The 27,059-nt window shown below is 44.9% G+C and overlaps 1 protein-coding gene across 10 annotated transcripts in view; it reads left to right on the forward strand.

The window, feature by feature from the left end:
- LOC121285080 (probable E3 ubiquitin-protein ligase HERC1) overlaps window positions 1–27,059 on the forward strand; it is a 436,191-nt gene that overhangs the window by 328,791 nt on the left and 80,341 nt on the right. For all 10 annotated transcript variants that reach the window (XM_041201223.1, XM_041201218.1, XM_041201210.1 and 7 more), the window contains 4 exons: window positions 9,474–9,647; window positions 14,583–14,867; window positions 18,339–18,404; window positions 19,605–19,730. In XM_041201223.1, coding sequence (XP_041057157.1) covers window positions 9,474–9,647; window positions 14,583–14,867; window positions 18,339–18,404; window positions 19,605–19,730 — 651 coding nt within the window. The remainder of the gene's footprint in view (window positions 1–9,473; window positions 9,648–14,582; window positions 14,868–18,338; window positions 18,405–19,604; window positions 19,731–27,059) is intronic.

The following is a 27,059-nucleotide window of genomic DNA, read 5'->3' on the forward strand; positions in this document are numbered from 1 at the left end:
GTAATGCCATTGAACATCAAGGGCCGATGTTTGGATTCTCTCTTGTTGGAGTTGGTCATTGCCTGACACTTGTGTGACGCAAATGTTACTTGCCATTTGTCAGCCCAAACCTGGATATTGTCCAGGTCCTGTTGCATTTGGACATGGACTGCTTCAGTATCTGAGGATGTGCAATCACCAGCGAACATTCCCACTTCTGACCTTATGATGGAAGGAAGGTCATTGAGGAAGCAGCTGAAGATGGTTGGGCCGAGGACACTATCCTGGGGAACTCCTACGGTGATGTCCTGGAGCTGAGACGACTGACTTCCATCACCCATATTTCTTTGTGCTAGGTATGACTCCAACCAGTGGAGAGCTTCCCCCCTGATCCCCATTGACTTCAGTTTTGCTCGGGCTCCTTGATGCCACACTCAGTCAAATGCTGCCTTGATGTCAAGGGCAGTCACACTCACCTCACCTCTGGAGTTCAGCTCTTTTGTCCATGTTTGAACCAAGGCTGTAATGGGGTCAGGAGCTGAGTGGCCCTGGCAGAACCCAAACTGAGTGTCAGCGAGCAGGTTTTTGCTACACAAGTGCTGCTTGTTCGCACTGTCGATGACCCCTTCATTACTTTACTGATGATCGAGAGTAGACTGATGAGGAGGTAATTGGATGGGTTGAATTTGTCCTGCTTTTTGTTTACAGGACATAACTGGGCAATTTTCCTCACAGCTGGGTAAATGCCAGTGTTGTAGTTGTACTGGAACAGCTTGGCTAGGGGCGCGGCAAGTTCCGGAGCACAAGTCTTCAGTGCTATTGCTGGAATATTGTCAGGGCCCCTAGCCTTTGCACTATCCAGTATTTAGCCTTTCTAAAATCTCCTCCTTTTCAATTGTAAATTCTTCTAGTGTACCAGTTACCTCGTCTCTCACCTTGGCCTGGACAGCATTGTCTTACTTTGTAAAGACAGATGCAAAGTACTCATTTAATACCTCCACTATTTCTCCGGCGTCCATGTGCATGTCCCCTTTTTACCCCTAATCGACCATACTCTTTCTTTTACCACCCTTTTATTATTTATACGCTTGGCACATCACTCGTCACAGCCTACCAACCAGAAAAAGACCTGTTTATGCTAACTCGCTGCCCATAACATGAGCTTTTATTTTCCACAATAGCCTCTGATGTGGCACCTTAGCCTTCTGGAAATCTAAGTACAGTACATCCACCAGTTCTCCTTTATCCACAGCACATGCGATTCCTTCAATAAACTCCAATAAATTGGTTAAACGTGATTTTTCTTTTACAAAACCATGTTGACTCTGCCTGATTACCTTGAATTTTTCTAAGTGCCCTGCTGTAACATCTTTAATAATAGCTTCGAACATTTTCCCTATGATTTTCTGGCTCCGTCCCTTTTTGAATAAAGGAGTTACCTTAACTATTTAGCAATCTAATGGAACTTTCCCGGAATCTAGGGATTTTTGGAAAATTAAAACCAATGAATCAACTATCTCACTAGGCACTTCTTTCATGACATTAGGGTGAAGCCCATCTGAACCAGGGGGTTTGTTAGCCCCAACAATTTGCTCAATACCACTTCCCTGGTAATTGTGATTTTCCACAGTTCCTCCCTCCCTTCCATTTCTTGATTTACAGTTATTCCTGGGATGTTATTTGTTCCTTCAACAGTGAAGACCAAAATACCTGTTTAATTCATCTGCCATCTACCTACTTTTCATTATCAATTCCCCAGATGCACATTCTATTAGACCAATGCTCACTTTGTTAACTTTTATCGTATTTAAATACCTAGAGAAACTCTTACTGTCCACACCCTATGCATTCACATAATGCACATTAGCCTTGATTTAGGCTTTTTTTACTTTCTCCCTTATTCTCACCCCATCTAATGACTTCGATTGCCTACTCTAATTCTGTCAAACTCTCCAAGTATTCTATCTATCTTGATACTACTCTCCGTTATATCCTCCTTATCAGTTAATACTTCTCTATTTCCGACTACCAGTTTTTCTCCTCTCCACACTGAATTTCCCCTCAGGTTCCCATCCCCTGCTGCTCGAGTTTAAACCCTCTCCAACAGCACTAGCAAATCTCCCCGTGAGGACATTGGTCCCAATCCTGTTAAGGTGTACCCCATCCTTCTTGTACAGTTCTCACCTGCCCCAGAACCAATCCCAATGCCTCAGAAATTTACTCCTTCTCTCCAGTCACGTGTTGAACTGTTCAATCTAAACTGTTTAAGCTATTCTTAAACTCACTAGCATGTGACACTTGGAGTAATCCTGAAATTACTGCTCTTGAGGTCCTGCTTTTTAATTCCCTTCCTAACTTCATAAAATTTGCTTTCAGGACCTAATCCCTTTTCCTACCTTTGTCTTTGGTCCCAATGTCATCATTACCTCAGGCTGTTCACCTTCCACCAAAAAAATGCCCTACAGCCACTCTGTGACATCCTTGACCCTGACACCAGAGAGGCAACACACCATTCTGGAGTCCCGTTTACAGCCACAGAAACACCTGTCTGCTCCCCTAACTATGGAATTCCCTATCACTATAGCATTTCCACTCTTCCTCTTCCACCCCCCTGTGCAGCTGAGCCACCTGTGGTGCCATGAACTTGGCTCTTGCTACAACCCTCTGAGGAACCATCTTGCTCACCAGAATCCAAAATGGAAAAGCAGTTAGAGAGCAAGATAGCCTCAGGGGATTCCTGCACTACCTGCCTGCTTTTCTTAGATACTCTGGCAGTTACCCATTCCCTCTCTGCCTGTGTACTTCTTAGCTGCGGTGTGACCATTTCTCTAAACATGCTATCCATGTAGTCCTCAGCCTTGCGGATGCACCACAGTGTCTCCAGCCACCACTCGAGCTCCGCAACCCAGAGTTCAAGTTTCTGCAGCCGGTGACACTTCCTGCAGATGTAGCCATCGTGGCCATTTTGTGCTTGCATGCCTTACCGCATTTTGCAGGATGCACATTCCACATGGCCGTTCTTCACTGACATACCTTAAACTTTATATTAAAAAATGTTTACTACATTATAATAACTCACCTGTCACTCGCCAATCTTCACCTCTGTGCCAAGTCTGGAAAGGCCTATACTTAACAACTTGCGGGACTCCTGTGACGTCACTTTTAGATTTTATCTGTAAACTCCCAGCTCTCTCTCTCCGCTGCTTTATGAACTCGCTCTCTCCAAAATTCTACTGCTTTATAGGTTCCCTAATATTGGTTTAGTTGGCATAATTTAATTACTTTCTTAATTAAGTTAGAATAATTCCTATGTATACACACCACTTTCCCCTGTGCACAGAACTTACCACATGAACCTAATTCACTGCTCACTCAGTCTCTGTCTCACTCAGACATAGTCGCCTGTCTCCTTTTGTGCCCCTTATTGATCCATGCTTACCTGGATTTTTAAAGGGCCAAGTCATCATTAAAAGAATTATTTAACAGCTAATCCTGATTTAATTTAATATGCGCAGACCTTAAAGACAGGGAGTGGGTTCGTCATCCAGTTAAGAACCAAACTCCCAAGGCTGGAGGGCCAATGGGAGGCACTTCACCACTGACACATTGGCAGCCCCTCTTGTGATCGTGAAGGGACAACCCTTACATGGGCAGCCAGCAACTGCAACTTTGGCACAGCAGCAGCTGTGACTAGTGTGGATGGGGTTGGGTAGGTCTCTTATGGGATTAATCATGTCTCCCCTGCCCCTATTTTCTTAACATGAGCCTGCCATGGATGCCTGGTTGTTGCCTGGGCCAATGCCTCTTGTTCACATTGCTGACTGGAAATCCCAGCTGGCGTGGTAACGCCCCACAATTGGCCCTAACTGCACTCAATTGGCTATCTGCTGCTTGGCATTGGGCCCCCAATCTGACCGTGATCTGATCTCTCCAAAAAATGGCTTGGTGTCGGTTTTGGAGTGGCACAAAATTGTGGGCTCGCCCTCCTCCATCCTCACTTTGAACTGCCTCTGAAATCCAGCCTGAGCACCTGGGACCTGAGTGAACAGGGCAAGCATTGTGCATCTCCTTAACCGGATTGAAGCATTGTGAAATAAACAGCGCAAGAACTCAGAAGGAAGTGTAAATTAGATTGAGTGAATTCAGTTTCAAATCAGGTACGTAAAGTGAAGAAAACGAAGATGAGATGAACAAGGAAAAAAAAAAGCAAAAAAAGAAGTTTCAAAAATAAATAGATTTCATAAATATCCATGAATTAAAACTGAAGGAATGAGAGCCCACACTTAGTTAATACTTAGTTAGCATTGCCGGACGTTTATTGGCAGTAATTATTAATTAGCACATTGTTAAAAGAATCTCTTGACAGCGAACTAGGCTTAACTAACTATGCATAGACCTTAACTGGCTCAAAACAAACTTCATGCGTCACTTCAGACCAGCTCTAGCTTTCTATGGCGAGTTTAATTCATATCTACTGGGCAAGTGTAGCAATTCCATGCCATTGAATGGTGAGCTAGACAATGAGATGCTGTTTATGCAAAATTGGTGGTACAGGAGCACGTATTAGACAGTAACTTTTGAATTTTATCATTTATCTGCCCTATTTCCCTAGCCTGAAGTTGTTGTAGTGTCGCCGCATAAATAGTGATGAGCACAATTAGCCTCTCAGTTAATTTAACAGCAAATTATGAACCATTGTCAATGTTGACATCTGTTATTATATATTTTCTCTATTTATATCACTGTTCAGTGTTTTGATTTTCTTCTTCCTTGTTGATTAAATGCCTCCTGTGTTTTATTTCCTTTCCATTTGTTTACCTATTTTCTATTTTTATTATTCACCAGGGGCTATTTCACAAAATCTTACTCCTAAATTTAAATTTTCTCCCTACCACAATCTAGGAAAGTATATTTTATTATAGGCACCATAACATTTTAAATTATTTATTCATTCATGGGATCTGAACATCACTGGCTAGGCCAGCATTTATTGTCCATCCCTAATTACCCTTGAGAAGGTGGTGGTGAGCTGTCTTCTTGAACCGCTGCAGTCCATGTGCTGGAGGAACACCCACAGTGCTGTTAGGGAGGGAATTCCAGGATTTTGATCCAGGGATAGTGAAGGAACAGCGAAATAGTTCTAAGTCAGGATGGTGTGTGATTTTGAGGGGAACTTGCAAGTGATGGTGTCCCCATGCATGTACTGCCCTTGTCCTTCTAGGTGATAAAGGTCGCGGGTTTGGAAGGTGCTAACGAAGGAACCTTGGTGAGTTCCTACAGTGCCTCTTGTACATGGTACACACTGCTACCATTGTGTGTCGGTGATGGAGGGAGTTAATGTTTAAGATGGTGGATAAGGTGCCAATTAAGTAGGCTGCTTTGAACTGAATGTTGTTGACCTTCTTGAATGTTGTTGGAGCCACACTCATCCAGGCAAGTGGAGAGTATTCCATCATACGCCTGACTTGTGCATTGTAGATGATGGACAGGCTTTGGGGAGACAAGAGGTGAGTTACTCACCACAGAATTTCCAGGTTCTGACCTGTCGTTGCAGCTACAGTATTTATTTATATGGCTGGTCCGGTTCTGTTTCTGGTGAAAGGTAACCTCTAGGATGTTGGTAGTGGGGATTCAGTGATGACTGTGCCATTGAATGTCCAGGAGAGATGGTTAAGTTCTGTCTTGTTGGAAATGGTTATTGTCAGGTTGCATGTGACATGAATGTTAATTGCCACTTATCAGCCCAAGCCTGACTATTGTCCAGGTCTTGTTGCATATGGAGACACACTGCTTCATTTCCTGAGGAGTTACAAATGGTGCTAAACATTGTGAAATCATCAGTGAACGTCCCCACTCTGACCTTATGATTGAGGGAAGATCATTGGTAAGCAGCTGAAGTTGGTTGAGCCTAGGACATTACCCTGAGAAACTCCTGCAGTGATGTCCTGGGATTTAGATGATTGACCTCCAATAGATACAGCCATCTTCTTTTATGCTAGGAATGACTCCAGTCAGTGGAGAGTTTTTCCCCTGATTCCGATTGACAGGGTTTTGATAGGGCTCCTTGATACCCAACTTGGTCAAATGCTGCCTTGATGTTTAGGGCAGTCTCTCCCACAACACCTCTTGAGTTCTGCTCTTCTATCCACCTTTCGATCAATGATAGGCACCATAACATTTTAAATCCCATTCGTGGGAGGCCAGCATTCATTGTCCATCTCTAATTGCCCTTGAGAAGGTGATGGTGAGCTACTTTCTTGAGCAGCTGCAGTGCTGTTGCAAAGGGAGTCCCAGGATTTTGACCCAGGGATAGTGAAAGAACAGCAAGGCTGTAATGAGGTCAGGAGCTGTGTGGCCCAGACAGAACCCAAACTGAGTGTCAGTGAGCAGGTTATTGCTGAGTAAGTGCAACTTGATAGCATTGTTGATGACACTTTCCATCATTTTGCTGATGAGAGTAGATTGATGGGGAAGTAATTGGCCGATTTGGATTTGTACTTTTTTTTGGTGTACAGGGCATTCCTTGGTAACTTTCCACACTGCCGGGTGGGATGCCTGTTTTGTAGCTGTAATGGAACTTGGCAAGGGATGAGAGCACAAGTCTTCAGTCCTATTGCTGGAGTATTGTCAGGGCCCATAGCCTTTGCAGTATCCAGTACCTTCAACTGTTTCTTGATATCACATAGAGTGATTCGAATTTGCTGAAGACTGACATCTGTAATGCTGGGGACCTCAGGAGGAAACCGAGATGGATCATCCACTTGGCACTTCTAGCTGAGGACATTAGTGAACCAAATAGGTTTTTACAAAAATGGTTTCCTGGTCAAAAACAAAAACAGAATTACCTGGAAAAACTCAGCAGGTCTGGCAGCATCGGCGGAGAAGAAAAGAGTTGACGTTTCGAGTTCTCATGACCCTTCAACAGAACTAGATGCTGCCAAACCTGCTGAGTTTTTCAAGTAATTCTGTTTTTGTTTTGGATTTCCAGCATCCACAGTTTTTTGTTTTTATCTAATGGTTTCCTGGTCATCATCAGACTTTTAATTCCAGATGTTTATTGAATTCAAATCCCATTTGAACCCAGGTTCCCAGAACGTTACCCTGGGTCTCTGGAATACCAGTCAAGTGACAATACACCTATTGCCACTACCACTACAATTCTGCTGTTGCTGTTGCTGATCGCCCAAAGCACCTTATGGATGCCCAGTTTTGAGTTGTTAGATCTGTTTAAAATCTATCCCATTTAGTGTGGTGGTAGTGACAGCTAAGGAAGAGTATAGGTGATAATTAACAGGAGGTTTTCTTGCCCATATTTGACCTGATGCCATGAAACTTCATGGGGCCTGAAATTGATGTTGAGGACTCCCAGAGAAAATCCCTCCTGACTGTGTACCATTCTGCCGCCACCTCTGTGGGTTATGTCCTACCTGTGGGGCGGGACCAAATCCAGGAATGGTGATAGTGGTGTCTTGGACGTTGTAAGGCATGATTCAGTGTGTATGACTGTGTCGGGCTGTGCTTGACTAGTCTGTAGGACAGCTCTCTCAATTTTGGCACAAGCTCCCAGAAGTTAACGAGGAGAGCTTTGTAGGGTCAACAGGGCTGTTGTGATTTCCGGTGCCTTGGTCAAGGTCGAGTGTTCCGTCTAGTTTATTCATTTTAGACTCCGTAGTGGTTTGATACAACCGAATGACTTGCTAGGCCATTTCAGAGGGCAGTTAGGAGTCAACCATATTGCTGTGGGTCTGGAGTCACATGTAGGCCAGACTAGGTAAGGACAGCACACATTCTTCCTTAAAGGACACTGGTGAACGATTCACGTTAAAAAAAAAATCAGCGACTTACCCATACACTCTAAAAACCCTTTCTCCTTTATCACCAAAAAAATTCCTTAAACACCACACTGTTTGGATCCCAGACATACTTCCTTCTCCAGCCATACTTCATGTTACCTATTCAGCCAGATGATTCTGTTCAGAAGCCTGATGACAATAGACAGATAGCATGCTTGATGTTTAAAAAAAAAAGCTCCCAGACATCATCAAACAGCATAAGAACAGACACATGAAAGAACACAATGGACTGGATTATACACTTAACCGGGCTCCCCGCACCCCACCATTTATGTCAGGGGGACGAGCCCGGCACACCCCACTTTAACTTTTCGGGTGACATCCCTTTAATTAGCATGAGTTGTCACTTTTGTCTGTCTTCAGGAGGAAGTCCCACCTCATAGAGCTGTCCAACTGCAGGCCGGCAGTTCTGCACACTCGCCAGAGCTGTCCACTGTTGGTGCTGCAAGTAGGCCAAGGAGATAGTGCTTAGCGATGTACCTAGACATTCAGGTAGACCTGGGATCTCACTGGAGCCAGACCGACAGGCAAGTGGCGGTGGGTGGTGTGCATGTTGGAAAAGACGGAGGGGTAGGGTGGATGTGGGGAGGCAGAACTGAGGGGAAGGGCCTTCGATTAGCACGAGATGGGGCAGCAAGAGGCATCCCTTCCTCCCATTTAACTGGCCAGCATCTCACAGGGTTAAACCTTCTGGGCTGCACGTCGAGCACCAGCCTCTTCCATTGCCCATTAAATCAGAGCAATAGCAGGGTAAAGCCCTTAATTGGGCATTAATTGTCCACTTAAGGGCCTCAATTGTGCCCTGGGTGGGCAATGTCTCCCCTGCCACTCGTAAATTCTTGGTGGGGACTGCACACCGCCAGTGACATGGTGCCCTAATTTAAAGGTCCACCCGCCTGCTTTCAGCCAATGCAGTTTCATATTGCTAACAATGACCTTGATTTCCGTGTGCACTAAAATTGGTCTCAAAACAAATTCCAGCCTTATTCAGTTTCAGGAGCACTGAAGTCCTGGGAACAGAAAAAGGGCAGGGTGGGGGGGTGTGGTTGGTGAACAGTGAGGGAAAGAAGAGAGAAAAACAGACTCTCATTAGAGGGTGGTGGGGATTGAGAAAGACACTCAAGGTAATGAAAGGAGATCAATCATAGCACAGAAAATACAACAACCTGAATGTATTTCCCAAATGAGTTTGGGCAGGGAAAAGGGGCCCATGAGAGATTGAGACACCTTGTTAATCTGGAGTTGGAGAGACAAAGAAAATGAGGAGTTGTGAGGGGAACAGAGATAATCATATAACCAAAGTATTAAAGGAGAAATTGTTGATGGATAACGCTTCTGTTGAGCAGAGAAAGACTGTTGAGACTGAGAGTGAGATTACGAAGCATCCTTTAGAGTGGAAGACGGTGAAATGTTTGGGCAGTGATCTCTGACTTCAGTGGGGTGTGGGAATGACAGGACAAAACTCACTACTGCCGGAGATCTATTAACAATACAAAAAGAAAGGTTTATTTAAATATATATCTGTTGTAAAATGCTATTGATCTAGACAAAAGCATCAGTTATATTAATATTTACTTGGGGAGAAAATTTATGTTTTGGAACAAATTGTAAATTTTCTAAATATGTTTCCCCTCCTGCTAGGATGTCCTCTTAATCAAATGTTGCCCAGAGTGGATCTCACAGAATCATATCTTAGCATCCTGTCGAATGGCTCTCCGAACACAGGGTATTGTTGGATTGAATAAGGCTCCTTGTATGAAAGTGTTTATCGAAAGATTGCCTTTGCTGCTGCGTACACAATATGCATATGAAAAGGTAATACACATACACTATTGAGAACGAGTATAATTGGAGGAATTAAGCTGCCAATTTTGCACATCTTTAATGATATTTGCACATGAATAAATCTTCACTACTATCTACTTCAGATCTTGATATTCCTTTCTTTTGCTAATTATATGTATTAGACTAATCACTGTTTTTAAATGTCCACCACTTTTTGCATTGTTAATTTTGCAACTGTTTTAATTTCTGCTTCTCTAACAACATCACTAGCTTCCAAATTTTCCTCTGGACATCTGATCTATGTGATATTCAAAATTGAAAAGGAAGAAGATGTGGTAATATCTATTCCATATTAAAAATGCTGAGTGGGTTTCAGAATTCCATTTCAAAATGCGTTGAAATCTCCTATGTCAGGCTGTCTAGCAGAATCCATTTTAAAATGTCAACATTTATCTGGAATACATGTTATGTCAATAGTTGGCAGTATGATTGTCATTTGCAGTGTTAATTAACTCCCATAATAACATTCGGATGATGTGTTTTGACCATGAAAGCTGCCTTGCGGTTCCAGTACAAAGTTACTACGTGGCAGCGCATGAATGTGCAAGCTGTGGTAATAAAAATGCAGTAAGAAGACAAAACGCAACTACTGTCTTGAGATGAAGATTACTTGAACAAAATAGTTTTTTTCTTTACCAATGGCAGTTCACTTAAGTCTAGAACACAACTCATTTAGACCCATCCATAAATTTAGTTTCTTGGAATTTGTATTCCTGCTCCAGATGTGCAACACTCCTTTTCCTTTCTTTGTTTCCTTCAAATCCAGTTGCATTGTTCAATGGATTTCCAAAGAGTGCCCTTCCAAGATATTTCTACAGCATTTTTCCCCAACCCCACAATGATATGTATAGCCTTACAAATCTTTAGCTTTATTCCATATCCCAGTTGCTGTAACAAATGAAATTTCTGCAGGCCCACCTCCATCCAGGATCTATTTTGCTAAACCAAACCATGTGGATAATTTTTTTGCCCAGCACAAAGAACATTTTCCTCTTCCCAAGAGCAGGTCCTACACTAGCCCCACTGTACAACCAACAGCCCTGGGCCAGCGAGCACACCCAATTCTCAAAAATCAATTCAACTCTGTTTCCATGTGTTGAAACCTTCTCCTGATGCACCTTCACTTGTGGAACCCCACCCTCAAATGTTTTATTATTAACTTGCATAAGCTTATAGGTAAAGCAACATTTAAAATTCTGTGTACGGTTCTGAGCATTCTACCTTCAATTCAAGTGAAGATTACAACAGGTATAGACATCACTTCTCAAATAACTTGTGACCGCTATAGGGATCATCTTTAAAGTTCCTGCTACTTCCAGAGAGCCTTGACCATTGTCTACGCACCAAGAAATATCAGTTGTATTGTACACGATGTTGTGTTTATTGAATGAATGGAAAACTATAGGAAGTGTGTTGTGATTTTCCTATACTCCCCACCTACCCCTGTAGCTCCATGTCAGTTATGACAGATATATAGGGCTGGATTTTCGTGGAGTCGGACCAACTCTGGAGTCATTTAAAAATTGCGGGTGGGACCTGATTCCATGATTCTCGCACCCATTCCAGGCACCAGCAATTTTCACCAACACAGGATAAGGGTGTGGCTAGTGAGCTCATGCCCTGCATTCCCGACATGGCAGGCTCCATTGTGGGCGTAGGCACCACCTGTAATTTTTGTGGAGTTGGGGCAGCTTCTCCATGACTCAGCCCCTCAGAGAAGGTGTAAAACATGGGCCAGAATTTCCCCGACAGCGATTTCGGGGCGGGGCCCGCTCAACACCGGGAAAATGACACGGGATGATGTCGGGAGGAACCACCGACGTCATCCCGGTCCCTTTAAATTTTCAAGAAGGCGGGCGGACAGCGAAATCAGCTGTCCGCCCGCCGACCTGTCAATGGCCAATGTCGGGATGAGGTTTCATGTTCCTTTTTAAAAACTTTAATAAATGCAATGTGATATTTATTAACAGGTCCCATCCCGTGTGATATTGTCACATGAGGAGGACATGTTAATATTTTTATTTCTCTATTTTTTAACTTTTGTACACTGTCAGCAATCTCTCTGAGACAGCACTTTGTCTTAGGGAGCAGTGCGCTCTTTCGTGCCTTAATTGGCCCGCCCACTCAAAATGGCAGCGGGCCCCATTTCACAGAATCACAGTGCAGAAGAGGCCCTTCTGCCCATCGAGTCTGCACCGACACCTGAGAAACACCTGACCTACCTACCTAATCCCATTTACCAGCACTTGGCCCGTAGCCTTGAATGTTATGACGTGCCAAGTGCTCATCCAGGTACTTTTTAAAGGATGTGAGGCAAACTGCCTCCACCACCCTCCCAGATAATGCATTCCAGACCGTCACCACCCTCTGGGTAAACAAGTTTTTCTTTACATCCCCCCTAAACCTCCTGCCCCTCACCTTGAACTTATGCCCCCTTGTGACTGACCCTTCAACCAAGGGGAACAGCTGCTCCCTATCCACCCTGTCCATGTCCCTCATAATCTTGTACACCTCGATCAGATCGTCCCTCAGTCTTCTCTGCTCCAACGAAAACAACCCAAGTCTAACCAACCTCTCTTCGTAACTTAAATGTTTCATCCCAGGCAACATCCTGGTGAATCTCCTCTGCACCCCCTCCAGTGCAATCACATCCTTCTTATAATGTGGCAACCAGAACTGCACATGGTACTCCAGCTGTGACCTCACCAAGGTTCTATACAACTCGAACATGACCTCCCTACTTTTGTAATCTTGCCTCGATTGATAAAGGCAAGTGTCCCTTATGCCTTTTTCACCACCCCACTAACATGCCCCTCCGCCTTCAGAGATCTATGGACACACGCCAAAGTCCCTTTGTTCCTCAGAACTTTCTATTGCCACTCCATTCATTGAATACTTCCTTGTCAAATTACTCCTTCCAAAGTATATCACCTCACACTTTTCAGGGTTAAATTCCATCTGCCACTTATCTGCCCATTTGACCATCCCAACTATATCTTCCTGTAGCCCAAGACACTCAACCTTACTGTTAACCACCCGGCTAATCTTTGTGTCATCCGCAAATTTACTAATCCTACCCCCCACATGGTCATCTATGTCGTTTATATAAGCGACAAATAATAGGGAACCCAGCACAGATCCCTGTGGTACGCCACTGGACACTGGCTTCCAGTCACTAAAGCATCCTTCTGTCATCACCCTCTGCCTCCTACAACTAAGCCAATTTTGAATCCACCTTATCAAATTACCCTGTATCCCATGTGCCTTTGCCTTCTTTATAAGTCTCCTATGTGGGACCTTGTCAAAGGCTTTGCGGCAGGTGGCAGGGATCGGCTGTCCGCCCACCGCCAAACCGGTGGGGCCCGCACACCCACCAAGGGCAAAATTCTGCCCATAGTCTAGATTTGGGAACCTTTTAAACTTAAGTTTAAAAGGTCTTACCCGTGCACCGCAGCCACTCCCCATGGCCCCTCATAGCTTCGATGCCAACTCAATGCCACCATTGCCCCTTCCATGCCCATTCATACAGTGTTCACTATGTACATAACCGATGGGTCATATAATAATAATGGCAAATACAGAATTGCTGAGAAAAAAAACCCATTTAGAAAATGTTGTTTGAAAACAAACTATTGTTTCTACAACTTTATAAAAATATCAAACAGACAGACATTGATAACAGATATTGAAGTATCGATAACAGAGGCTTCAAACACTTCACACCTCATAATCTTGTACAAACAAACATTGAGACATTGACAAAAGAGATCACAGAAAGAACAACTTATTATAGCCACTTAAAGATGTCAGTCAAACAAAGTCAATAATTCATTTCACTTGTCAAAACAGAATCCCTGTTGAGCTCAGACTTTTATTAGTCTGGGCTGTCAGACAAGTATGCATAATGAGGACAGGTACAATGTGTTTTAAGTCTCTGTTATTGATATTTTAATGGTATGTCTGATTGGCACTCTTATACAGTTGTAGGAACAGCAGTTTTTTTTCAAAGAACAATTCTGGTCCTTTTTTTCCCTCAGCAATTCCACACATGCCATTGTTATTATATGACTTATTATAGTTATGTACATTGTGCATACTGGGTAAATGGGCATGGAAGGGCTGTGAGTTGGCATGGTGGGTATGAGTGGCCATGGGGAGTGGCTGATGGACTTGAATTGGCATTGAGTTGGCATGAAGAGCTTGGGGACTGCAAGGCAAGTGAGAGCTAAAAGGTGTAATTGCTTTTGTTACACCTGAGACAAAGACCCAGAGAACTGAGATGGGCCTTCTAATCAGCCCACCTCTTCACTCACCTGTCCACGTGGCCATGTAGGATCTGCTCCTGGGATCGGCAGGCCAGACTCCATCTTCCCAGAGCAAAAATTGAGTGATTTTAAACCAAGGCGGCTCTGCTGAGTCTGGAAACTTCAGTGACCTCGGTAGCGAAAATCCGTAAAATCCAGCTGCCGTAAAATTCTGCCCCATGAATCAACAACAGTGCAAGTTGTAAATGGTCAATTGGAAGCAATGAATTTCAAGAGACTTTTCTTCTTCTACACACATCCTTTGCTTATCTCTGCTAACTGAAGTAATGTCTTCAAAAGACAAAATAAGGTTTGCCGGCTTGTTTCTTAGGAGGTAAGCTGAATGTTCCAATTTGTTTTTATCATTCATGGTAATAATAACAGAATAATTAAACTCTAGCAGTTTGGCACAATTGAGTGTGATAACCCAGCTAAACTAATGGTTAAAAAACGTACAATGTTCATCTGAAAAGCATAATATTAAACAAATATGGATCTTTCAGTAAACATATGAATACAGTGACAGCAGATGTTAATCAAATGTTAATTTGTCAGAATCATGCCTACATAACTCACCTGTTTTTAAAATTTTACTTTCCAGTCACATGTAGCCTGTGGAGATCAACTGATACACAGCACCTTCCTGCAAAGTTTGGCCTCCCTTACAGTAGGCCTATGTTTGGACCAGTTTCTTACCAGAACAGCAGATCCACCTCACCATAAAAGCAGTACCCTGGAACCAGTTTCTTCAGAATGGGGTTGGCTAGCAACTTTCTCTGCTACTATTAAGACTGCTGAAGCTCTGGCAAAAGGAACTGCTTTCCCAGAAACATTTAGTGTTCCAGATCTCAGCCAGGATTCAGGGTCAGAAGTCATCAAAGCACTGGTAGGATTTTAAAAAAGTATTTTTATAAGAATGATTGAATTATTAATATTCAATTCCTCCCTCTTCAAAACAAACCTGTTGAGATTGGTTAGTTATATTTGTCAAAGGCGTAGTTGTGTTGCTGTTGAAACTATTAATCCAACGACCCAGGGTAATGCTCTGGGGACCTGGGTTCGTATCCCGCCATGGCAAATGGTGAAATTTGAATTCAATAAAAATCTGGAATTAAATTTCGATAGGTTCGCTAAAATCTGCCGTCCTGACCTGGTCTAACCTACGTATGACTCCAGACCCACATCAGTGTGGGGATGTCCACTGATGATTTCACAATGTTCAGCACCATTCACGACTCCTCAGATACTAAAGCAGTCCATGTCCAAATGCAGCAAGACCTGGACAATATCCAGGCTTGGGCTGACAAGTGGCAAGTAACATTAGTGCCACACAAGTGCCAGGCAATAACTATCTCCAGCAAGAGAGAATTTAACCATCGCCCTTGACATTCAATGGTATTACCATCGCTGAAGCCCCCATTAATATCATGGGGGTTGCCATTGTTGCCATTGACCAGAAACTGAACTGAACTAGCCACCTGGAAGTTCCCCTCCAAGTCACTCACCTGGCTTGGAAATATATCATCGTTCCTTCACTGTTACTGGGTCAAAATCCTGGAATTCCCTTCCTAACAGCATTGTGGGTATACCTACACCACATGGGCTGCAGCGGTTCAAGAAGGCAGCTCACCATGACCTTCTCAAAGGCAACTAGGGATGGGCAATAAATGCTCGCCCAGCCAGCGAAGCCCATGTCCCGTGAATGAATAAAAAAAGAAACATTGAATTGAATCACAAAGTCCATAAACCACTGTATAAACAATTTAATCCACTTGAAACCAATTTAAACCACTTGTAAACAATCAAAAACAAATCTACGAAAGTAGTCTAAAGGGTTTAAAAGATTAGAAATTATTAATTATTTTACTGGGATATACTGTAAAATGCACTTTACCATTAGTTTATTTTTAAATACTGTTTTAATTCATTTCAACACTTTTCCATATTTACTTACATTAAATTAATGGTTATGTAAACTCATAAGAGTAATGAAGGTACTTGTAAGCTTAAATGTTGTTTAAAAAACTGTTTAATGTAATAAAAAAATACTCACCACAACACTGCAAGGCTGCTGGACCCCGAGGGCTTTCCTTCTACTTCTGACATCAAAAGAGGTGTGGGCTTGTCGCTTTTGCACCATACCCCTCGTGGCTCTCTTCATGGATGGCTATGTCCTGCCACCTGAACAGGAAGCCCCTAAAGCATGAATGCAAAAAGGCAAGGCTACACTTTTTAAATCACAGTCAGTCAGCTTCGCCCAATTCCAGACGATCTGGCTCATTAGGTCACATAACCAAAAGCTTGGTCAAAGAGGTAGGTTTTAAGGAGAGTCTTAAAGGAGGAAAGCAAAGTGAGAGACAGATAGGTCTAGGGAGGATATTCCAGAGCTTGGGCCCTAGATAACTTAAGGCAGAGCCACAAATGATGGAGTGATTAAAATTGGGGATGCTCAAGAGGCCAACATTAGTGTTGTAGAGCTGGAAGTGATTGCAGAGATTGGAAGGGGTGAGGCCATGGAAGGATTTGAAAATAAGGATGATAATTTTAAAATCAACATGTTGCTTGACCAGGAGCCAATGTGGGTCAGAGAGGACAAGGTGATGGCTGAACAAGACTTGGTATGAGTCCCATTCAGCCAGTGGAGTTTTGGATGACCTCAAGTCTGCATAGGGTAGCATGTGAGAGACCTTCATGACTGCTAGTTGTAAGCATCCAGGAGGCTCATCAGACCACCTGTGCATTTTTAAACCAGGTTTCACACCAGATTTGAGTTATGGGAAATTTGCAACATTAAAGTTCCAAGTTGTTGAGGTATTCCACCCAGTGCCAGCAGTCTGATTGCCTCAATTATATTGCTACTTTATGCTGATACACACTCAAAATGGTTTCATGTTGATGCAAAGGTAACTGTGTGAGTATAGCTTCAGATACAAAAATTTATATTTCATAAACAGAATTGGACTGAATTTTCCGAGAAGTGGCAGTCAGCGTTAGATAGCCACTCTGCTCCGATATAATAACCCTGCACTGGAGCTCTACATTTCTCACCTGGATTTCTAAACCAGGCGTCCTGAGAAGTGTGGAGTGTACCTACTCTTGGCGTCCACCCCTCATAGCGTAGGAGCATTAGGGGAAGCCAAGTCACACTCCCTTTTTATGGCACTAGTTGCTGACTCCAGTAAGTTTAAATGGCTCTTTGTTTAAATGTTACTTTGACAACCGAAGTGTGTAAGATAAGTGGGTGAGGGGATAGGATGAATTGGGTTGGTAGTCAGGCGACGGTTGTCAGTGGGAGTTGGGGGAACTAGATGGATGGTCAGTGGTTGCGGGTGTAATTGAGGAGGGTGGTCGGGGGATTGGAGGGTAGTGGGGGTGGGGGGTGGTCGGGGTGGATGGGGGGATTCGGGCGATGGAAAGGATAGTCTGGTGGTCAGAGGGAGGGGGTAGTTGGGGGATGAGGGGGTTTTTCAGGGGCGGGGGAGTATTCGGATGTGGGGAGTAGTCGGGGTGTCGGGTTGTAGCCAGGGATTTAGGTGGGTAGTTGGGGGTGAGGTAGTTGGGGGTGGGGTAGTCGGGTGATCCAGTGAGGGTGGGGAGTCAATGGAGGTGGGAGGGGTGCTGGTGGTCAGTACTACAGTTAACCAGGAGTTAGAACTAGTCTTAATCCTTCTAACTTTTCCTGGTAGCTATCCTGCTAAGTAAGTCAGAACTATCTGAAGTTTCTGACTTTAAGTTAGAGTTTTGCAGGGTTGCAGATGCAGTGTAATTGCCCATCAGAAGCTGAAACTTCCCAAACAATTCCCGTGTACTAAATTCACGGGGACTTCTGAGTGATACCTCCAGAGCAACTTCCAGCATACCTCCAGAAAGCCTTCTGAGGTACCTGCAAACCATCTGTCGGGGTACCTCCAGAACATCTTCAGGGGTACCTCCATGCTACAACCATCTGGAGAACAGAAGATCTGAGCCTCCATCCTGATACAGATGGCGCATAATAACCTACTGGTCACAAATGTGGTATATCCACTCTCACAGTCCAGTTAAATAACCTACCATACATGGTAGTGAACATAGTGGTATGAACGTTGCCCAAACACAAGCATGAGCTGGTGTTTTTGGAAGAAGAGAGAAAAATGGAGGGTAGATTAAGTAGACTATGGGTATTCTAACGAGAATAAATTCTTCTCACCTTCCTATTTGCAGCAGAGACGAAAATAAAATTACAAATTTTTAACCTGAGATTAATAGCTAAAACTTTTAAAGTACAAACCTAAAATTGGTAATAATGAACTGCTATTTATAGAGAGATCTCTGTTTACTTTTTGAATTATCATCAATAAATCTTTTTATTTCACAGGAGAACAATAAGTGGAGTTGCTTAATGGATGAGCAGCTTATGGCCTGGGCCACATCTAAACCAGAGGTAAAGATTTAACACGTTTGCAAGATCCCACAACAAAACATTTTTGCTGCTATAATGAAAAGGTACTAGGGTGGCTGGTAATTCTTAAACTAGATAAGCCACCCAGTCCAGGTGGGATGCATCCTAGGTTGCTGAGGGAATTAAGGGCAGAAATTGCAAAGGTGCTGGCCACAATTTTCCAACCCTTTTTAGACACATAAATAGCTAGTTAGATGCTTTGCCATGCTCTAAAATACCCTCAGCGCCAGCCTCAAAGGGGTAAACCTTACCATTTGAATTTCACTCTGGCTGCCTCAAGTGAGATGACCAGTTTGTTGCTGAGTTATGTCGTTACCGTATACCCATCAGAAATTGCTTTGAGACTGCCCAGCCTAATTTGCTTAGGACCCTTACAAACAGGACTTCTATATGAATTGTATTTAACTCTATGTCCTAGAGGTAAAAGGACTAGTCTTTAATCTGTTGTATCACCTCATCTGCTGTTTCTGTCTTGCGAGGCTTTTTACGTCTCAATGGGCAGAATTTTACATCCCGCAGGCAGGCACGTGCCTGACCTGATCAGGTGTAAAATAGCACACGACGTCATCATGCACTCGCGCGATATTTCAGACGGCGAGCATGCGCGAGAGTCGGAAGCATACCCGCTGACAATTAAGAGGCCTATTAAGGCCATTAAAGTTTCAATTAGCAGTGATTTTTCACTGCCCGCCCAACATTACGGTTGGCAGGCAGGCAAATCGACCAGGCAGCCTTTGGATCTTTGAGGAAATCTCATCCAAGGTCGAGATGAGGTTTCCGATATCAATTTTTTAAAAAATAAAGCTGTTTGGGCAGAATTTTTATTACCTGTATGTTTAGGCGAGTGAGTCCAACGTGTGGACATATTTTTCTGCATTTTCACATCCTTATTTCTAAGTGTTAAATTCTTCAGCTCCCTGAGGCAACGTTCTGCCTTCAGGGAGCTTTCATTGCGTGTCCCCCTGCGCCCGCACAGATTTCAGCTTTTGCTCTCCTCCCACCCCCACCCCGGCAGTGCTGAACATTTCAGCACGCGTTTAACCCTGGCTGGCTGTTAATTGGCCAACCAGCGTGAAATCGGTCGGCAGCCAATCATAGGCAGCGGCCCATTTCCCGGCCATTCCCGGGCCCACCCAACCACCTGAAAATTTTGCCCTATAAAACAATGTCTGTTTCCTTTAGGACTGGCAGCTTGGTGGTAAAAGTGATGTGTTCCTGTGGGGAGGTGGCCGCAATGGACAACTGGCTGATGCTGGAAATAATGCTATAGTACCAACACTTGCTCCATCGCTGACACAAGCTTTGCAGGTAGAGTTATTTATTTTCCTGAATTCAGTTGGAAGCAACAGAAAAGCACTAAGTTATAGATAATTCAATTTCAGTGTCAAGGGTAATGTTTTATGACTACACCTCATATAGTAATAGAAGGGTTCTAAATTCTGGTGGTAAGATTATGTATAAATTTTGTTTTAACTGCTAAGTTTTTGTTTACTTGTAATTTCAGCAAATTGAGTAGGGAGCTGACCTGGGTAAATTGGAGTAAAAAGCAGGCAGGCAGAAATGTAATGGAGCAATTTGCAGGCTTTTAAAGTGGAGATGGTTCGATTACAGTCTAAGTACATTCCTGTGTGGGGAAAGGGAAAGCAAGTAAAACCAGAGCTCCCTGGATAATGAAGGCGTTAGAATTGTATGAAGCTGACAAATGGGTCAAATGACAGCGATCAGCTTGATAATACAAGGGAGAATCCGACTGAATGTATAAAGCACAAAGATCAAGTGAAAAATAAAATTGGAGGGGCAAAGACAGTACAAGAATAAATTGATCGCTAACTTAAAAGAGAATCTATAGGCATGTTACCAGTAAAATGGGTTTTAGAGAAGCAGTAGGGTTAATTAATGAGCCTACATACCTGGCATCCACTTTCACTGAAATTCATATACCACATTACTCATTTATGTGGTAAGCAGAACATCTTTTTGACTTAATGGCAGCATCCTGTTAGCAGAAAATACCATTCATATTGCTACAGCATAATTGCATTGTGAAATGGCTAGCTGCACTTGTTGCTCAAATTTTTTGAGACACCATGCCCTTCCAGGGTATTCTGAGGAAAACTGGGCACTTTTCAGGATTGAAAGTGGTGGCCTTAGGCACATTCATGATTTTGCGTGATATACAGTGAACAATGATCTTATCAGGGTAGCTATTATCCCACAAGATGGCTTTGATGCGCGCTATTTCACATCAAGCTCGCACAGTGAGCAAATGACACAGGCCCTATTTATAAGGTTGCCAATAAGGTTAATCTTATATCATGTGGAACTGTAGGAATCCCAACGCATATATTGACCAGTGAAGGTAGGCTTATGGTAGACAGTAGTAGAGGACCCATTGGCAGATTTCTCAACTAGCTTGTTGAGAAAAGAGAGCTCATTTGACTGCTCCATTTCAAATATGAATTTGAGCGCAGGATGGTGCCCATTAAGGTGTGTAAAGAAATTCTTATATGCAGCTGCAGATTCAAACATAAGTATCATAAGGCAAAAGTATCACCCATTAATTGGAAATATGCCCTTTGTTGTTCCCTTTGAGATTTTGTATTCTTGCGAATCTGGCCTGATGAGTGCAAGACAAAATACTTCAACAGCATGTCTTTTTTTTCAGCTATATTCAATGACAACCCTCCTGGGGTAGAGAATTCCAAACATTCATAATCCTTTAAGTGAAGAAATTTCTGCTTATCCCAGCCCTAAATTATCAGCCCCTCAACTTGAAACTGTGCCTTCCTGTTCTAGATTCCCTAGCAAAGGGAAACATCTCAGTATCTACCAGGTAAAGTCCCCTATTGGATGTTTCAATGACATCACTTCTAATTCTTCCAAACTCCAGAGAATATAGACCCAGTTTACTGAACCCCTCATCATAGGACAATCCTCTCATCCCAGAGACCAATCTAGTGAACCAACACTGTACTGCCTCCGATGCAAGTATATCTTCAGCAGTATTATAACCACTATTCTACTGTTCCTGAATGTGGTTCACTCGTACATGCTCTCTGAAATGGCCTAGCAAGCCAAATCAGTTGTAACAAACTGCTACAAAGTCACAAAAAAGGAATGAAATCGGACAGACCACCCGACATCGGCCTAGGCACCAGAAATGACAACGGCAATCTCAGGCCTATCGACCCTGCAAAGTACTCCTTACTAACACCTGAGAGCTAGTGCTAAAATTGGGAGAGCTGTCTCACAGACTAGTCAAGCAACAGCCTGACATAGTCATCCTCACAGAATCATACCTTACAGATAATATCCCAGACACCACCATCACTATCCCTGGGTATGTCATGTCCCACCGGCAGGACAGACCCAGCAGAGTTGGTAGCATAGTGGTATACAGTCAGGAGGGATTTGCCCTGGAAGCCCTCAACATCGGCGCCTGACCCCATGAAGTCTCATGGCATCAGGTCAAACATGGACAAGGAAATCTCCTGCTAATTACCACGTACCGCCCTTGCTCAGCTGATGAACCAGTACTCCTCCATGTTGAACACCACTTGGAGGAAGCAATGAGGGTAGCAAGGGCACAGAATGTACTCTGGGTGGGGGACTTCAATGTCTATCATCAAGAGTGGCTCGGTAGCATCACTACTAACCGAGCTGGCCGAGTTCTAAAGGACATAGCTGCTAGACTGGGTCTGTGGCAGGTGGTGAGGGAACCAACAAGAGGGATAAACATACTTGACCTCATCCTCACCAACCAGCCTGCTGCAGATGCATCTGTCCTTGACAGTATCGGTAGGAGTTACCACCATACAGTCATTGCAAAGTCTGCCTTCACATTGAGGGTACCCTCCATCATGTTGTGTGGCACCACCATCATTCTAACTAGGATAGATTTCAAACAGATCCAGCAACTCAAGAATGGGCATCCATGAGGCACTGTGGGGCAGCAGCAGAATTGTACTGGAACACAACCTGTACCCTCATGTCCCGGCATATCACCCGCTCTATCATTACCAGCAAGCCAAGGTGATCAATCCTAGTTCAATGAACAGTGGAGGAGGGCATGCCAGGAACAGCACCAGGCATACCTAAAAATGAGATGTCAACCTGGTCAATCTATAACACAGGACTACTTGCGTGCCAAACAGCACAAGCAGTAAGTGATAGACAGGGCTAAACGATCCCACAACCAACGGATCAGATCTAAGCTCTGCAGTCCTGCCACATCCAGTCATGAATGGTGGTGGACAATTAAACAACTCACTGGAGGAGGCTCCACAAATATCCCCATCCTCAGTGGTGGAGGAGCCCAGCACATCAGCGCAAAAGATAAGGCTGAAGCCATTGCTACAGTGTTCAGCCAGAAGTGCCGAGTGAACAATCCATCTCGGCCTACTCCGGAGGTACCCAGCATCATAGATGCCAGTCTTCAGCCAATTCAATTCACTCCACGTGATAACAAGAAACAGCTGGAGTTTCTGGATACTGCAAAGGCTATGGGCCCTGACAATATTCCAGCAATAGCACTGAAGACTTGTGCTTCTGAACTTGGCGCGCCCCTAGCCAAGCTGTTCCAGTACAGCTACAACAGTGGCATCTACCTGGCTATATGGAAAATTGCCCAGGTATGTCCTGTACAATAAAAGGATAAATCCAACCCGACCAATTACCGTCCCATCAATCATCAATAAAGTAATGGAAGGGGTCATCAACAGTGCTACCAAGCGGCACCTGCTTAGCAATAACCTGCTCACTGATGCCCAATTTGGGTTCTGCCAGGGCCACTCAGCTCCTGACCCCATTACAGCCTTGGTTCAAACATGGACAAAAGAGCTGAACTCCAGAGGTGAGGTGAGAGTGACTGCCCTTGACATCAAGGCAGCAGTTGACTGAGTGTGGCATCAAGGAGCCTGAGCAAAACTGGAGCCAATGGAAATCAGGGGGTAAACTCTCCACTGGTTGGAGTCATACCTAGCACAAAGAAAGATGGTCGTGGTTGTTGAAGGTCAGTCATCTCAGCTCCAGGACATCACTGCAGGAGTTCCTCAGGGTAGTGTCCTTGGCCCAACCATCTTCAGTTGCTTCATCAATGACTTTCCTTCCATCATAATGTCAGAAGTGGGGATGTTCGCTGACAATTGCACGATGTCCAGCAACATTCGCGATTCCTCAGATACTGAAGCAGTCCATGTCCAAATGCAGCAAGAGCTGGACAATATCCAAAACAAAAACAGAATTACCTGGAAAAAGCAGGTCTGGCAGCATCGGCGGAGAAGAAAAGAGTTGACGTTTCGAGTCCTCATGACCCTTCGACAGAACTTGAGTTCGAGTCCAAGAAAGAGTTGAAATATAAGCTGGTTTAAGGTGTGTGGCGGGTGCGGAGAGAGAGAGAGAGAAGTGGAGGGGGGGGTGTGGTTGTAGGGACAAACAAGCAGTGATAGAAGCAGATCATCAAAAGATGTCAACAACAATAGAACAAAAGAACACATAGGTGTTAAAGTTGGTGATATTATCTAAACGAATGTGCTAATTAAGAATGGATGGTAGGGCACTCAAGGTATAGCTCTAGTGGGGGTGGGGAGAGCATAAAAGATTTTAAGATATTTAAAAATAATGGAAATAGGTGGGAAAAGAAAAATCTATATAATTTATTGGGAAAAAAAGGAAGGGGGAAACAGAAAGGGGGTGGGGATGGGGGAGGGAGCTCACGACCTAAAGTTGTTGAATTCAATATTCAGTCCGGAAGGCTGTAAAGTGCCTAGTCGGAAGATGAGGTGTTGTTCCTCCAGTTTGCGTTGGGCTTCACTGGAAGAATGCAGCAAGCCAAGCACAGACATGTGGGCAAGAGAGCAGGGTGGAGTGTTAAAATGGCAAGCGACAGGGAGGTTTGGGTCATTCTTGCGGACAGACCGCAGGTGTTCTGCAAAGCGGTCGCCCAGTTTACGTTTGGTCTCTCCAATGTAGAGGAGACCACATTGGGAGCAACGAATGCAGTAGACTAAGTTGGGGGAAATGCAAGTGAAATGCTGCTTCACTTGAAAGGAGTGTTTGGGCCCTTGGACGGTGAGGAGAGAGGAAGTGAAAGGGCAGGTGTTGCATCTTTTGCGTGGGCATGGGGTGGTGCCATAGGAGGGGGTTGAGGAGTAGGGGGTGATGGAGGAGTGGACCAGGGTGTCCCGGAGGGAGCGATCCCTACGGAATGCCGATAGGGGGGGTGAAGGGAAGATGTGTTTGGTGGTGGCATCATGCTGGAGTTGGCGGAAATGGCGGAGGATGATCCTTTGAATGCGGAGGCTGGTGGGGTGATAAGTGAGGACAAGGGGGACCCTATCATGTTTCTGGGAGGGAGGAGAAGGTGTGAGGGCGGATGCGCGGGAGATGGGCCGGACACGGTTGAGGGCCCTGTCAACGACCGTGGGTGGAAAACCTTGGTTAAGGAAGAAGGAGGACATGTCAGAGGAACGGTTTTTTAAGGTGGCATCATCAGAACAGATGCGACGGAGGCGAAGGAACTGAGAGAATGGGATGGAGTCCTTACAGGAAGCGGGGTGTGAGGAGCTGTAGTCGAGGTAGCTGTGGGAGTCGGTGGGTTTGTAATGGATATTGGTGGACAGTCTTTGGGCTGACAAGTGGCAAGTAACATTTGCACCACACAAGTGCCAGGCAATGACCATCCCCAACAAGAGAGAATCCAACCATCGCCCTTTGATGTTCAATGGCATTACCATCACTGAATCCCCACTATTAACATCCTGGGGGTTACCATTGACCAGAAACTGAACTGGACTAGCCATATAAATATTACAGCTATAAGAGTAGGTCAGAGGCTAGGAATCTTGCGACAAATAACCCATCTTCTGACTCCCTAAACTCTGTCCACCCTCTACAAGACACAAGTCAGGAGTGTGATGGAATACTCCCCACTTGCCTGGATGAGTGCAACTCCCACAACACTCAAGAAGCTTGACACTGTGCAGGACAAAGCAGCCCACTTGATTCACACCACATCCACAAACATTTACTCCCTCCACCACTGCCGCATAGTAGCAGCAGTGTGTACCATCCACCATCTAGAAGGACAAGATCAACAGATGGGAACACCACTTCCTGGAAGTTCTTCTCCAAGTTACCCACCATCTTGACTTGGAAATATATCGCCGTTCCTTCAGTTTTGCTGGGTCAAAACCCTGGAACTCCCTTCCAAACAGCACTGTGGGTATACCTACACCACATAGACTGCAGCGGTTCAAGAAGGCAGTTCACCACCAACTTCTCAAGGGCAATTAGGGATGAGCAATAAATGCTGGCCCAGCCAGCGATGTCCACACCCCATGAATGAATTTTTTAAAAATCAGCATATCATTAAAAGGCCATACCGCCAGGCTCTTGAAACCCCGCCGGACCGTCCGTCCACGTCAGGGGGAAAGCACGTCAACGTGTTTCACAACAGCGCATAGGTGACGTGCACTTGGTGGCCTTCACTTTGGGGGAACTGAGGTGAGTGAGTAACATTGTTTTCCACAGCTCATCAGGGTCATCTGTTACTTTGCAGACTTCTGAACACCAGGGGGCTGGGTGAAGTGCTGCCCTGCCTCGGAGGCGACTGTTTTTGGGGGACTGATGCCCAGGGGCCACTGCTGCCCTGCCATGGAGGTAACTGTTGTCATGGGGGGAAAGGGGTGGCGTGCAGATCTGGGGGCAACTGCTGCCCAGCCTCGGGGGAGACTGCTGCTGTTATCGGGGGTAGGGGGGCAACTGCTGCCAGCCTCGGAGGCAACTGTTATCTTGTTGGGAGAGGGGTGGGGTGGGGAGGGTGGGGCACCTGCTGCCCTGGCATTGGATCCCGTGCACAAGAAATCGATGTGGGGGCAGAGTAGGTGAGGAAAGTAGCCACTCAGTAGCAGCAGCGGTGGAGGAAGTATAAACTGACCATTCCTCTGCAATTGAGACAGTTCAGGTACAGCCGTAGTGATACAATTGGGGTCGGGCTCCTAGCCTGCCAACCCACGCAAGCAGTGCGGAGGCACCAAATTGCCACCAAGCGTTCCGAAACCTACCCCGCTCCCCCACACCCCCACCCCCAACCCCTGAACATGCAGCTGGTGTGCGACCACCAGAAACTCATCCTGCAGGTGTGCGCACAGTTCCAGGGATTGTGCACAATGCCTACATCCTCAGTCCCAGATCCCTGGAGTCTTCTAGGGTCCACAGAGGCTGCAGGGTTGGCTCCTTGGGGAGAAGGGCTACACACAGGTGCCATGGCTGATGACACCCATGCGACGGCCTCAGACTGCAGCAGAGCGATGGTAAAATGAGGCTCATGATGCAGCTCACAACTTGGTGGAGCAGACCATTGCAATGCTGAAGATGAGGTTCTGGTGCCAAGACCGGTCTGGTGGAGCCCTGCAATACAGTCCACAGAGGGTGTCACGCATTGTCGTCATCTGCTGCGCTCTTTACAACCTGGCTTTCCAACAGGGAGATGAGCTGGCTGAGGAGGAGATGGAGGAGTTGCACGTCTCCTCCGATGAGGAGAACACCGTCAGGGATGAGGGTGAGGAGGTCCTCGGAGGCGACAATGGCTGGGATGAGGCCCTTGCGCTGGCTAGACGAGGCAGGTGCGCTCTGCAG

This window comes from Carcharodon carcharias, chromosome 1, assembly GCF_017639515.1.
Source record: "Carcharodon carcharias isolate sCarCar2 chromosome 1, sCarCar2.pri, whole genome shotgun sequence".
Classification (NCBI taxonomy): Eukaryota; Metazoa; Chordata; class Chondrichthyes; order Lamniformes; family Lamnidae; genus Carcharodon; species Carcharodon carcharias.